The sequence below is a fragment of the Seriola lalandi genome, unplaced genomic scaffold (assembly GCF_002814215.2).
Source record: "Seriola lalandi dorsalis isolate HSWRI2012SDOR001 ecotype SW California unplaced genomic scaffold, Sedor1 jcf7180002054660, whole genome shotgun sequence".
Lineage (NCBI taxonomy): Eukaryota > Metazoa > Chordata > Actinopteri > Carangiformes > Carangidae > Seriola > Seriola lalandi.
In genome coordinates this window covers 657,540-670,852 of record NW_019525213.1, presented here as the reverse complement: position 1 = coordinate 670,852, position 13,313 = coordinate 657,540, and the positions used below count along the sequence as shown (strand labels likewise).

General features: G+C 43.3%; 1 protein-coding gene across 1 annotated transcript in view; it reads right to left on the bottom strand.

Moving 5' to 3' along the window:
- The window catches only part of syne1b (spectrin repeat containing, nuclear envelope 1b), a 70,255-nt gene that overhangs the window by 17,540 nt on the left and 39,402 nt on the right, over window positions 1-13,313 (bottom strand). The window contains exons 78-111 of the mRNA XM_087177902.1: window positions 12,945-13,282; window positions 12,695-12,839; window positions 12,378-12,596; window positions 11,973-12,241; window positions 11,655-11,820; window positions 11,383-11,538; window positions 11,079-11,231; window positions 10,766-10,948; window positions 10,524-10,661; window positions 10,076-10,261; window positions 9,711-9,833; window positions 9,411-9,593; window positions 9,087-9,230; window positions 8,695-8,883; window positions 8,235-8,375; window positions 7,743-7,856; window positions 7,473-7,634; window positions 6,842-7,036; window positions 6,571-6,747; window positions 5,400-5,591; window positions 4,977-5,108; window positions 4,586-4,686; window positions 4,294-4,447; window positions 4,055-4,183; window positions 3,796-3,951; window positions 3,245-3,454; window positions 2,952-3,053; window positions 2,731-2,850; window positions 2,207-2,407; window positions 1,891-2,064; window positions 1,417-1,548; window positions 1,049-1,245; window positions 794-926; window positions 133-315 (exon numbers count right to left, since the gene is read on the bottom strand). Coding sequence (XP_087034028.1) covers window positions 133-315; window positions 794-926; window positions 1,049-1,245; window positions 1,417-1,548; window positions 1,891-2,064; window positions 2,207-2,407; window positions 2,731-2,850; window positions 2,952-3,053; window positions 3,245-3,454; window positions 3,796-3,951; window positions 4,055-4,183; window positions 4,294-4,447; window positions 4,586-4,686; window positions 4,977-5,108; window positions 5,400-5,591; window positions 6,571-6,747; window positions 6,842-7,036; window positions 7,473-7,634; window positions 7,743-7,856; window positions 8,235-8,375; window positions 8,695-8,883; window positions 9,087-9,230; window positions 9,411-9,593; window positions 9,711-9,833; window positions 10,076-10,261; window positions 10,524-10,661; window positions 10,766-10,948; window positions 11,079-11,231; window positions 11,383-11,538; window positions 11,655-11,820; window positions 11,973-12,241; window positions 12,378-12,596; window positions 12,695-12,839; window positions 12,945-13,282 — 5,697 coding nt within the window. The remainder of the gene's footprint in view (window positions 1-132; window positions 316-793; window positions 927-1,048; window positions 1,246-1,416; window positions 1,549-1,890; window positions 2,065-2,206; window positions 2,408-2,730; window positions 2,851-2,951; window positions 3,054-3,244; window positions 3,455-3,795; window positions 3,952-4,054; window positions 4,184-4,293; window positions 4,448-4,585; window positions 4,687-4,976; window positions 5,109-5,399; window positions 5,592-6,570; window positions 6,748-6,841; window positions 7,037-7,472; window positions 7,635-7,742; window positions 7,857-8,234; window positions 8,376-8,694; window positions 8,884-9,086; window positions 9,231-9,410; window positions 9,594-9,710; window positions 9,834-10,075; window positions 10,262-10,523; window positions 10,662-10,765; window positions 10,949-11,078; window positions 11,232-11,382; window positions 11,539-11,654; window positions 11,821-11,972; window positions 12,242-12,377; window positions 12,597-12,694; window positions 12,840-12,944; window positions 13,283-13,313) is intronic.

Below are 13,313 nucleotides of genomic sequence, written 5' to 3'. Positions count from 1 at the left end.
AAAAAAAGTGCTGCCAGTTTGAGGTCAACCTTGACTGAAAACTTTCTGTATACAAGTGAAGCAGCAGAAAGAAGTAATCCTATTTGCCCTTGAGCAGCTAAGCCTGTCCACTCGGGCTGCATGTGACGATACCTGATGCAGCTTCTCCTGGACCACTGGGATGCGTGTGAGCAGCTCAGTCCACTGTGTGTCAATGCGTCCCAGGTCAGACCGCAGCACCACTGTGTCCACTTTCTTCAGTCGCAGCAGCTGGTTGCCCTCGGTAACCACTGAGCTCTTCAGGCTGGACTTGCCCTCAACTTCCTTTGAAAACTCCTGAGACAGACAATGACAGGACTCATCAACTGGTAGGCAATCAAAAGTAAATATTAAGTAATAAATATTATGCTGATTATGATATATGATTCTACATACAGCACTTTTACCAGTAACGCTATTACTGCAAATGATACAGCAGGACTTTGGTACCTAAGCACTGCACTGCAGCCGCACACTCTTCCTAAATAGTTAGGGTGCGATAAATGCACTGGAGTAATTTCCCCACAGGGATTAATAAACTGTGACAACAGTAAATTAGATTCATATTTACATACACACTGGGCATGTAGAAATAACCTGCAAGTTTCCCCACACAGACGTATCTTTACAAAAGTGGCACTACTGCTTGTCCAGCCTTATCAAGTCTTAGTTGTGGGCAGCTCCAACAGTAGCAATACTGTTGCTGGAGCCTGAATCTCTGGATCAATACAAGAACAAACACAAATCAGAAAAAGAACATTGTCTGCAGCCTCACAAGGAAAGCAGAGAGGTGGTCTCGGACACTTTCCAGCTCCTGTGGCACTAACACCGCCTGCGTGTTCCAAAACTCCAGGCGCTCCAGAGCAGACTGCAGCCACTCGCTAAGCTCTGCACACTCCCTCTGATACCTGAAAGAAAATCATTTAAACAGAACAATGCCATGAGATTACACTGATTCTAGGGAATCTAAAAAACATAATTATTTGTACATGATGCCTAAAATGACATATTATTCTGATGTGTTTCTGACCTGGTCCAATGTTTTAAGATGGCCTCCAGGCGCTGCAGTTCCTTGTTGACCTTGTCAGTATTGTTGAGCCAGTGTTCCCCCAGCAGTGCGAGTTGATTCTCCAGTGCAGGACAACACACTGACAGCAAGAGGTGTTTGCCCTCATCCAGCACCTGGTGGAGCTTGTGTTGGTGCTCTGTCAGTTTCCCCTTCAGACCCTTTACAGAGAATTGAAGAGGAGGAGACACAAAGAAATCAGAGAGACGTGGGGCTTGTAACTGTTGTGACGCCTGCTGAGAAATCCCACCCAAAAAACTGTTTCCCATTTTATTAAAATTCATCATAAGATTATTATGCCATATCCTAAAATCTGATCTGTCTCTTTGTACCTGATACAACGAGATTCTGTCCATGAGCCTTTCTTCCGTCTCCTCCACCAGACCAACAGAGGGGATGTTTCCTTCAACTGCCTCCAACTGTCGGTTTAGACTCTGGTAATCCTGCACCAAGCGGCACCAAGTCTGATAAAGAGTTAATAAAAAAAATACAAAGAACAGTTGAAATCAAAACAGCTGATAATCAAACATTAGACGTTGACCACCATAAATGATTGCTATTCCATGGTCATTTTACCATGTGTATTTTTGTGAGGATGTCCAAACCACTAAAAGGCCCAATTAGTCTTCAGATAGATTACTGAAAAAACATTGTATTAGTGCTCCACTGTAACAACTATATGCACCTGTGTTTTTATGTGCACCTTGTATTTTATGTATCTATATATTGTATGAGCCTTGTACGCAGCTGTGTGCAGCACATCTCATCTCATCATGGTAAACATTAACTGTGTTTTTCTCTCTCACCTCCAGGATACACTCGAGCTCGACTCCTTTACTGTGTGCCTCTTTGAGGACGCTCTGAGCCTCAGCCAGCGTCTCCTCCAGGGCTTGGCTCTCTTTGGGAAGCATCAGGCCACTGATTTTCCTGAAGTATGTTTCTGTTAGAATCATATGGGACTCCAGACCCTGGAAGAACTCCTACGAACACAATCAGACAGAAATAAACACACTATTAGCAGTTTGTCTCCAGTACTGCTAACATTAGGTTCAGCGTTTCACACCTTTGGGAATAACCATTCGTTAAACCTACTAACTAAGAAGAGCTCCAAGTTGACCAAACCTTATGTTTGTCCAGGTGATTCTGGACTTCCTCAACAGAGCTGGCAATGATCCTCTGATCAGCAGCCATCTTGTCCTTAGCTGTATCCACCAGGTCGGTCAGGTCCTGCAGCGCACGCTCATACTGCTCCTTCAGAGCCATGTTCTGGTTCAGGCCGCTGCGCCGGGAACCCACGGTCATCACCAGCTCTTCATAAGAATCCTGAAAAACACATACAGACGATATTGTTTTTTTTCATTTTATTTAATATTTGTTTTGCTAAAATGATCAATTTCATGTCGTATACTTTTAATAGTCTTGTCTTCATTGCCGTTAAATCCTCCTTAATTGTAACAAAATGTAAACGTATGTGAGACATAACAATGTCCACACTGTACAGATAAAACTTGACCCAGCATCATGTATACTTTGTTCTGCTAGATTTACGTTTTGCAAAGTTTACTTTAACAAAGCAATGAATCTAAAATGAAGATAAGACACCTGTGGAGAAGCTTTCAGTGCCAGCTGTGTGTGATGTACATTACCTGGAGTTTCAGTATTTTGTTTGTTGATATCTGATCGGCTTGCAGTGCTGCTCCTCTGGCTTTGATCTCTGTGATTCTCTGTTCAAAGTCTTTCAGGCTCTCCTCTGCACTGGCGATGACCTAAGAGAGATAAATGACATGAATGAACGACATTCTCTGTAAGCCTCGAGGAGACGAGGGGAATGTGTGCGCATGCTTGTCTATACTAAAGCTCGTATTACCTCCAACTGTTTTGAGGCTGGTTTGTCCATGGCTCCAGCTAAGGCCTGTAGGATCTGGCACTTGGTCTCAATTAAAGCAGTTTGGAGAAGCTGTAGCTCAGTCTATAAAGACAGAACACAATTCATGGTGCATTTACATAATGTATAGGATCCACAGTGTGTTAAAATATATGGGTATTTATTGTTTTCTGTTGGTGTTTCTCTTTCTGCTTATTATAGGTTAAATAAAAATAAACTTGAGCAAATCTTAGTGTACATATACATGAATATTTTGGAAGTGAAGTGTTAAAAACCTGGTAGGCTGTGAGTTCATGTGCTCTGGTCCTCATGTGGTCACAGCGTTGTGCCAGACCACAACCCAGAGCTCCTAATCTCTCTTTCAGGCACTCAAGGTTGTCCTCCAGCAGCGCCCGGTCTTCATGTCTCAAACTTGAAGACCCAGCTAGCAGAGCCTGGCTGAGCTTCACCTCCTCCGTCACGTGCATCACATCGTTTTCTAAAGACTGCAGGGAAGATCAGAAACAAAGATCAGTTCAGACTGTTTTACTCTAAAAATGATTTTATGATAAATGATTTTGTTGGGAAGATAAACCGCAACTTTGACTGATCGCAATAAGGAACATGTTTCTTTTTTTTATTTACTTTTATTATACATCCAGAAACCTAAATATTCAACTTCTGCAGCATACCATATGCATTGATCATCTTGTTGCAGAGATTTTTCCTTGTTTTTATCGAGATGTCACATGAAAATGAGGCTAACATGATTTGTTATTTTTAAGCCTTCTTGAATAATTAAATTACACAATTAAAGAAACTCTCCGGGGATGAAGCCTGATTGTACCTCTTGCTTTTCTAGCTGGGTCTCTGCGTTTTCAGCCAGCAGCACTGAGCCAGAGAAGACGTTGTTCTCCACACCATCCAGCCAGGAGGAGGTGGATGACACAGCTGTGTAGAGCTGCTGTTCCATCTGCGCCACCTGTGTCTCACCGCCACCGGGCTACGTACACACAAGTGTTGCAAATTCCTCGTTTAACAAAATATTTAAATCTTGCAATGTGAGGCATTGTAATGTGCATCATTGATATGGAAATAATAAAAACCTGAGTGGTCATGTCTTCTATTGTCTGTCTGAAGCTGTCGTACAGAGTCTTCAGGGAGGATTTGTCCGCTTGTGTTTCTCCTTTGAACAATGAGCCAGCTGTGGTCACACGAGAGGCTCTGGAATAAACCTGCGAAAAAAAACATACAACAAAGTTGATATATTAACAACAACAGCAATGAAAATATACCCTGTCTCTACTACTGCTTCTGCCAACAATAATAACAGAACAGTTTGTACCAGCTGCTTGTGGTCCTGATCCAGAGTTTTCTGTAGGAGCTGCAGTTTTGTTTTCAGCTCTAATCTCAGGCTCTCCCATCTCTGCCTCATCTGTTCTCGTGCAGCCTGAGTTTCCCTCTCAACCAAAGCTGCTGCTGAAAATGGCTCTGTTGTACTGCACAGAAACATGAATGAATTAATCTTCCATTTAGAAATTTGCCACATGGATTGGCACATACATTACCTTTACAGCTCACCATTCAGTGCTATACTGTATATGTAGGTAAGTGTGGTATAGTAGGATGTAAAATACCTGGCACTGCTGGGCGAGGCCTGCTGGATGAGAATCTCCTCTCCTCTGCTAGCAACTGACTGAAGCAGCTTTTTCTGCTCTGCAAGTTGCTCCTCCAGCTCCTGAAGAGCAATATGACAACACTGGTTAGACTGGACTTAACATTTCATAAAACAGCTTCTGAAACACTATTATTGTCGTGGTAGAATGGTATGAAGACATTTTTATTTATATAATTAAGACAGTATTTTTATTTTATTGTTTAAAGATAGGTACAATCTCCCAATAAAGGTTTGCTGCAGTAGGCCCAAGTAAAATCTATCTAACAACAAACGGTTTGAGAGAGGATATTGAAGTTTCTGTATTGCAATATCTAGTGTTCATAAAAGGGTTAAAAAATCTGAAAATGTACCCTCTGTCTTTGAAGACTGTCCTGGTGTTGTTGGGTTCGTGTGGTCCGGGCCTGGGCCAGCCAGTCCTGCACACTGGGACTCTGCGAGAGACTGGAGTCTGACTCACTGTCCTCCTGCTCCTGCAGAGAGCCCTTTAGGACCAGATACTACACGGTTAAACAAGACTAATTAAAAAAAACACACATCAGCAAGGAAACAGGAGCATCTAATGCAGCAACTGTATTTTGAAGTTTTGCAAATTTATCAGTGGACATATAAAACTGTTAAATCAAAGAGATGCCACCAGCTTTAGGATAAACATAAAATATTTTCCTAGATGAACTAGTGGACAGATAACAAAGGGACTGAATTGAATCAACCTAATGTATTTTAAAGTTTTAATAAATAGGTATGTCAACATTTGAAGCCTGTAGCCACCCTACCTGGATGTTACTCTGCTTGTCTTGTAGCATCCTCTGCAGCTCCAACAGGCCGCCCTTCAAAGTGCGTAACTTCCTGGCCAACTGCTCCGCTTCCTCTCTGGTCTCTGTCCGGCCCTCCAGCAGCAGGTTCTCACTGTGCATGGACAGCTCTGACAGGGCCAACACCTTCTCTTCAATCTCCAGCAGCATGTTCTGCAGGAGCAGGAGAAGAGAGGCCAGCTCAAACATGGTCTCTCAGCACCTACAGCAACTCCTCTCTCCACACAACAGACCCTCCAGTTCTGGCTGAACCCCCTACACCAGCAGCTTTCCCCGGCCACAGGACAGGGAGAGCTCTCCCTGTGTTTTCATCCTTGGCCCACCTCTCCGGCCTCGCCTCTTGTGCAACATATTACCACTAATCCTTCACACTTCATGCTCTGCAACATACATACTCTCGTTCAAATTCAAAAGCAATTATCCTGTGCAGAAGACCATGGTGAATGTCCAGACCGGTCAGGGACACCGATCAGAGAATGATGTTCCAATGTTTGGAGAAACATTTGTTTTCTGACAGCATAGCCACAACTCAAGCGATAGCTTCAGCAGGTTTTTCAAAGGCAGAGAGTAACTCTCCCTCCCTCCCGCCTTACCCTCCCCGTTCTCTAGGATTCCCCTACTTGGATATTCTAGCAGCTTTACCAACAACACCAATCCCAACAGTAGGATCTATTAATCGTCTGAAAGCCACAGCCCCTGACTACTCCGCCCTATGCCTCTAACAGGCCCCTGTCACACAGAGACATCTGCATAATCTGCTTAAGACTAGTGCTACAGTCGCTTAGGAGCCCAGCCATCTGAATGCCCCTCTAACTCTGCTAATGCTCTTGTTTACTCACTGAAAGGTTCCTGCCCCCCTGGGATGATCCATATGTGATAAGGGAAACAACTGAAGTATAAGACGGATATAAATAATCCACTGCCAATTTAGCGTCAGGATGAGGACCAGAGACAATGACTGACCACCTGGAAAACAGTTCTCCAGAGCTTCTTGTGTCATTCCCACACAATCTGCTACATAAGTAACATCAAACTCATATTCATAAATCCATTCATATTCTTAATTAATATGGTAATTCAAATGTGTAGCTTGCATTCACTACTCTGAGTGGACAGCAGGGGGAGGTCTTACTTGACATTCAGCAAGCTGATCCTCCATGTCTGTCTCCTCCAGAGGTTTAGGTTCAAGGATGGAGGTAACGGAACTGCGCATTCTGATCAACCACTGGTCCAGTCCATCTGCCTGGGTCTGATAGAACTGTATGGCCTGTTCCTGACGTTGACCCTCCAGTCGGTCACTAACGCGCTCCTGGAACAGAGCACATCACATTTTACTTATCACATGAACTTACTATTACCTACTATTAGTGGCCACACACTTTCATAAGTTTCACAAAAACTACCTCCAATAGTTGTTGCTTCCCTGAGGCCTTCATGTGGATGGTGGCCATCCTCTCAGCCAACACAGCGAGGGAGGACTGCATGGCCAGCTGGTCAGCCATGTCCGAGTCCACAGCATCAGAGGCCAGATCCTCTGTGAAGCTTGTCTGCAGCCTGTCTATTTCCTCTTGCACACTCTGAATCTCATCTATCAGACCCTGCAGAAAAGTACAGCATGGTAGGTGTTAAGTTTATTTTCATTTCTGAGTTGACCAGAGGTAAGTATTATTTCTTATTAATGCAGATACTGTCCCATACAATACGTGTTCAAAATTAAAAATCTGGATATCATAGACAGAGTAGTAAGTCCCATAACAAATTAAATGAATGCTGAAGGGACAGTGATGTAATGTAAACTACGATTTTATAAATGCAAAACAAAATGATAAGAGAGGCCCATATATCCTACATAGACCTGCATAATTAGTTAGTTAGTTGGTTAGAGATATCTTCAGCTTCACCACATATGTAGCATTAAAAACAGTACGATACAGGTTGGTAGACAATACAGAACAACTGTGAGTTCACGCAACAGGAACACAGATTTAAATTAAAACATAATTCAAAAGACATAAATACAAGTACAGAACGCACCTCATGGGCCTTTATGTGGCTATCTGGGCTTTTATCTGCCTCCAGAGGCTCGCTCAGTTTGGCCTCCAGAGCCTCCATTTTAGAAGAGATTGACTGGAGTGAACCCTGGTAATGCTGTTGTTTTTCCAGAGCTTCATATAGAGACCTCTGCTTCTCGCTGATCTGTTTGAAGACCAGTTGCACAATGTAAAAGTGCTAGGCCTGAAAACATGATAACAGCCACTGACAATCAATAAATCATCAAGCTGACATCTTGTATTATTCACATACCACATTTTTCAACGTCTCCCATGAGCGCTGCAAGTCATCTAGGTTGGCCACAGACTCAAATGTCGGATCATATAATTCTTGGATTGGAGCTCTTGTGAGTGTTCCTCTTCCCATCTAAAAAAAGACATTTTAATAGCACTGTCAGCAGTTAAGACAAATTAGTTATAAAATGGATAGCAACCAGACAGAAAGCTCCAAATTCATGATTAGCCATGATGAACTTGCAGGTGCAGACGGAGAATAGCTATGGATTAGTCCCCTTGGTTTGTTTTTGCCTTTTTCATTTGCATTTATTAGTTGCTGTTGTTTTGTAATTATTCTGTTTAACCAGTTAAATGATTACAGAAAAATTAAAGAACAAATATTGAAAAAGAAAGGGGAAGAAAGAACTGATAGAAACCACAAAGATGTACTGTTTGAGCAATTTTGTTTAAAACCACAATGACTGATAAAAAACAAAAAGCTGTCGAGAGGAATAGAGAAGGCAGATACCTTGGTTACAGTGGCCTCAGTGTGAGTGATGGGGGAGGGAGAGCGACAGACAGGAGGGGAAGAGACCTCACTGTTAGTGCCCTCCTCCCCAGACTCCTCAGTTACAGGAGACAGGAGTGTGTGACAGCGGCCAGCCGTCATCTGACAGGCCATGCAAGAAACATTAACAGAAGAGCAGACATGCGAGGTGGATTTGGAAAGATTAATCATATGCAATGTGTTTTTTAGATAAAAGAGGCACAACGCACCTTATAAGTAAAAACACATATTTTATAATGAAGGCAGGCAAAAAAGTTTAATTAGTAAAATTAAATGGATTAAAACTGTTTAGAAGTCTTTAAGTTAAAGCCAGAAATAGCAGAATGAGTCAAGAGGTTTATTAATTAGGCGATGCCATCACAAACAAAGCAAACAGCTTCATCAGCATCAGTATGTTATGTGGTATTTTGTGTTCTTTTACCATGACGGCTTGTGCTGAGGATTTCTTTGATTTCTCCCCATCCATGTCCTGCAGCCCCTCAGGCAGTCCCTCCACATCAGTCACTGTCAGCAGCATGGTGGCATGCTTGGCCTTCACCGCCAGCATCTTGCATTTTGAGTTCAGTGAGGCGATCTGCTCTTGGTAACCTTTGATCTTCTGGGCAAGTTCCTATTGAAAATAAATGCAAAGTATCAAACTTAAATGGTGCAAAAATGAGGAGATTTCACTATAAAAATGTATCATGAACTGTGTAGCACTGATGCAACGTGGCAAAGGGGAACTTGATTTGATTTCTAGCCCTAGATGCATTGTAGCTGCCCCTGACCCTGTGTATGAGATGTGAGTAAAATGAATGAATTCATGTATTGTACTTCATGGTGAAGGATCTGGGCCTGCAGCTCCTGGATGTTGCTGGCAGGGATTGGTCGGTCCTGGATGACACGGTGTGCTTCCTCAATCAGCCCCTGTAGGTCTCTCACTTCCTGCTCGTATTGCTCATACTGCACCACTGCCTCCTGGGCAACAACAGAAAACAGTTTTGCAACAGTTAGATCAAGAGATCAAATCTCAAAGGTTCTTTTGTTCCGCATTCAAAAAGAGTATATTCCTCAAAGTATATCCATTACGCATACTGTGTCTGAATGCAGGTATTGCAACAGGACAAAGTTACTGCGCAGTAGCTCCCCCTACTGTACCTGAAGAATGTTGCATTGCTGAATGGCCACGTGCTGCAACTGACTGGCTTCTTGCTGCAGACGCAGAGCTGTGCGACAAATGGCAAGGTTGGGCATCACCTCCTCTGGGACCCGCAGAGCACTCTGACACATCTGGACTGCCTGCACCTGCTGCTTGAAGCTCTCCATATCTGACAACAAACGCTGCAAAAACAGGAGGTTTACATTGTGTGAAATTGTTAACAAGCTACAACATGCAAGGGAAGCATTAAGTGGTAAATTATGGGCTATATCTCAGATTTTCTAATGTTGTGTGGTTACCTGTCTCTGAGCGAGTTGTTCTTTGAGGCTCTGGCGTGCCAACTCTGGTGAGGTCAGTGTGGCTTGCACCTGCTCCAGAGCTACATGTAGGGCCTTAACTTCATACTCCAGCGCCTCCATACTCTGTGGACATTTCATAAGTCAATTGCATGTTTATTTGCTCATAAATAAGGTATCATCAGTATCAACAGGAACAGGTACATGGAAATATAAATAACATTGAACAAATAACTAATTGAATCAAATCATTTGTTTGACTTCAGATGCTTAAAATGCTAATTTCCAGTTTTGAAGAGCTAATGAAACCAGGAAATTCATTAATGTTACAAACAAGTATAAAGTAGATAAGACGATTTCCTTTGTACCTTATCTGCATCCTCCAAGCTCTGCAGCCGCATCTTGATGCTTTGCTGAAGCTCCTCTGTGTGTCGACTGAGTTCACAAACCTGTTGGCTCATAGATTCAACCTGCAGCACCTCAGACAGGAGCTCTACTTTCTCCGCCATTGACTCCAGGTCTCCGTGGAGCTCCCGAGACTCACGCAGGACAGCCTGAGCAACAAGGGCAACAAGGCAGAGAATGAGAGGCAGCTCATTCCCTGCAAAATGTGCATTTTATGAAATGTGTGCATGGGTAGAGAAACTGAAGTGCCCAAGAACTCTGAGTGGATGAGTATGAATACACCTCGAACCATGTCCATCCACTTAAGTTTACTTGTCAAAGTAATATGAAGGAGGAAAGCTAAAACCTCTGTTTTTCAGTATAGTTAAAACAGAACACAATGTGCAGGTACATATCCAGACCCCAGCTCACCTGATACATCCGTATCTGCTCCTGCAGGTGAACAGACGAGTTCCAGATGATGTTTGCCCTCACCAGGCTTTTGGCTTTCTCCGACCACCTCACAATGAAGTCCAGCATCTCATTATACTCATCTAAATAGCAGACAGCCTGAAGAACCAAGATAAGAGAGAGGCTAAGAAACATATTGTACTGAGAAACAAGACAAAACAATAAAGCATGCATTCCTGTGCGACTGTAACGTTATCTCAAACCTTTTTGAGCCAGTTGTTCCTGCAGTCTGCCAGCCGCGTTGTGTGGTGATGCATCTCTGACAGCTTGCTGATGGCGTCACTCAGCTGTTTGGCCAGCAGGGGGTTTCTGCGGCCAAACTCTTGTATGGCAGCGTCCAGCTCACAGAGGGTGCGACCGCAGGAGTCCAAGTCTTCAGCCAGGCTCTGTGTACAGGAACGCAACATGTAGAATTTTATATCCTGACAATATTTAATGCTTTTGGATGATATTTAGCTTCACCATTTCTAAACAAACTACAAATGCATTGCAAGATAGAAAATTAAGATAACCCACCTTGACCTCTTCTTTAGCATGATCAACATCTGGAGATTTTTCCTTGAATTTAGCAGCAATAGCTTTAAGTTTCTCAGAGATTTCATGGATCCTGGAGCTGAAGTCCTCTTTTATTTCTCTGGTTTTCTGAATTTCTCTCTCTTTGGAAAGAACCTAGAACGTCAATAAGAAATGTAAACAAATGCCACATGACATTTTTTAACATACTGTTCCCTGGTAGACTTCACATCTGCTACCATTTCAGACAATAAAGAAATACATCACGGTCTTATGTGCATTCAAAGTGATTGAAATGATATGATACCTGATCCTCAATGGCACCCAATGCGAGTGAGACCTCAGCTAGTTGCATGGAGATTTCAGAGGGCAATATAGTGTAGAGGTCCAGGTACTTGCTCTGTTGCTGCTCTGCTAATTTATCCACATTCTGACGATAGGTGATCACTTCTCCATGCACAATCTATACATGACAAAAACAAGACCCTCATAAATAATAATATGCAAATAACAATGTTCTGGGGCTGACGGGAGGATATTAACAAAGATTAGATTTCTCTTTTTAGATGGCAGTTATACCTCAAGCTCCTGCAGTAGAGAATCGATGTCTGGTGTGGGATTGAGAAGAAGCTCCCTGGTCTCCTGGATCCAGGCCTTCGCAACACTGAGTTCCTTTTCCACTTCCTCTCTTTCCCTCAGTTCCTGAGCTGTTTGAGCCCGCTTAGTCCTGGACTGTGTCAGAAGGCTGGAAAGATAAAATGGACTCTACTCAAAATCTTATTTTCTAAATAGCACAGAATGCTATTACATCTAAATAATACAACTTTTAAATAATACAGTGGATACATCTGAATGTTTTCTTTATGTAGGTGAACAACAGGTTAATTTTCCCACTACCTTTCCATTTGGTCTTGCACAGCTCTGATCTCCTTGAGGCTGGGCAGCTCATCCTGGTCATTTGTGGGTGAAGGCACTTCCACATCGTGCAATAGGCTGAGGGCGTACTGGCGGAGCAGTGTAAGAGAGGAGAGCTCTCTCTCTAAGTCTTGGCTCAGCAAGTCATGCTGGTCTAGCAGCGACTGCAGGGTGGCTTTGGAGGCTTTCTCCACGGCACTGTCAGGGAAACGACTCTGGAGCTCATCAGACACTGCTCTCACCTTCACCATCTATAAAAAAAATATATAATTTAGAGAACTAGTGTATTTTAACTGTGTTTTTTCACTTAACATAATATTATATAAATAATAATAATCCCATCATTATAATCTGCATGTTTTCTTTCCATATTGTTTGCCTGTATACCTTCTCCCTAAAAGTCCTCCATTCCTGTGCTGTGTCCTCGAGTACTCTCTCCTGTCCCCGTGCCACACTGCGTAGTCGAGTCCAGCGCTGCCACACAGTGGTCATTGAGCGACTGATGGTGGCCTTGCTGGCATCACTCCCCACCAGCTCCAGCTGAGCGGCTTGCTCCTCTAAACCACTCAGCTTCTCTTGGAAGCCATTCACCAGTGATACAAGCGACTGAAAAAATAAGATACATTAAAGAAACGTGCATAACCTTCACAGATGCACCACCCTTTTTTTTGAAGAAGAAAAATACTTTTTTCGGCCTCTCATACCCGATGACTGCACAGCTTATCTTCAGCCTCTTGGCTTGTGGCTGCCTTTGCTGTGGAAAATTCTGTCAGCTTCTTTTCAGCTTCATTCATAATCTCAATGACAGTCTGCCTCGCCTCCTGATATGACTTCCACTGAGCCACACAGCTAAGAAAGACAAATTATATTGGAGGATAAAATGTCATTATTAACAAAATTACTATGTAATCACTGTATATTAAATGTGCACCACCACTCTTTCATTCTCACTACCTATGAAGGACATCCTGGTGACACTGGAGCTGATCTCGGACCTCCACGCCTCTCTGCTTTGCCGACTCCACGCTCAAACGGAGCTGCTCTTTAGCTGTGGGGTTGACCAGGTTCTCCAGCTGGGGCAACAGGCCATGCAGCTCCTCCAGGTGGCTCAGGAACTCCTGCTCCGTGGCCACGATGTCCCCTTGCTGCCGGAGACACTCCTCGTAGTTCTCCACATCCACACCAAGGCTAGCTTGCTGCAGGAAGGACACGGCGTCCTCCAGCCATTCACAGGCCGATTGCATCCTGAAGTGGTACTTCTGACACAACCCCAGAGCTTCCTCCAGAGTAATCTTCACACAAAAACAATTGAGAAAAAAACTA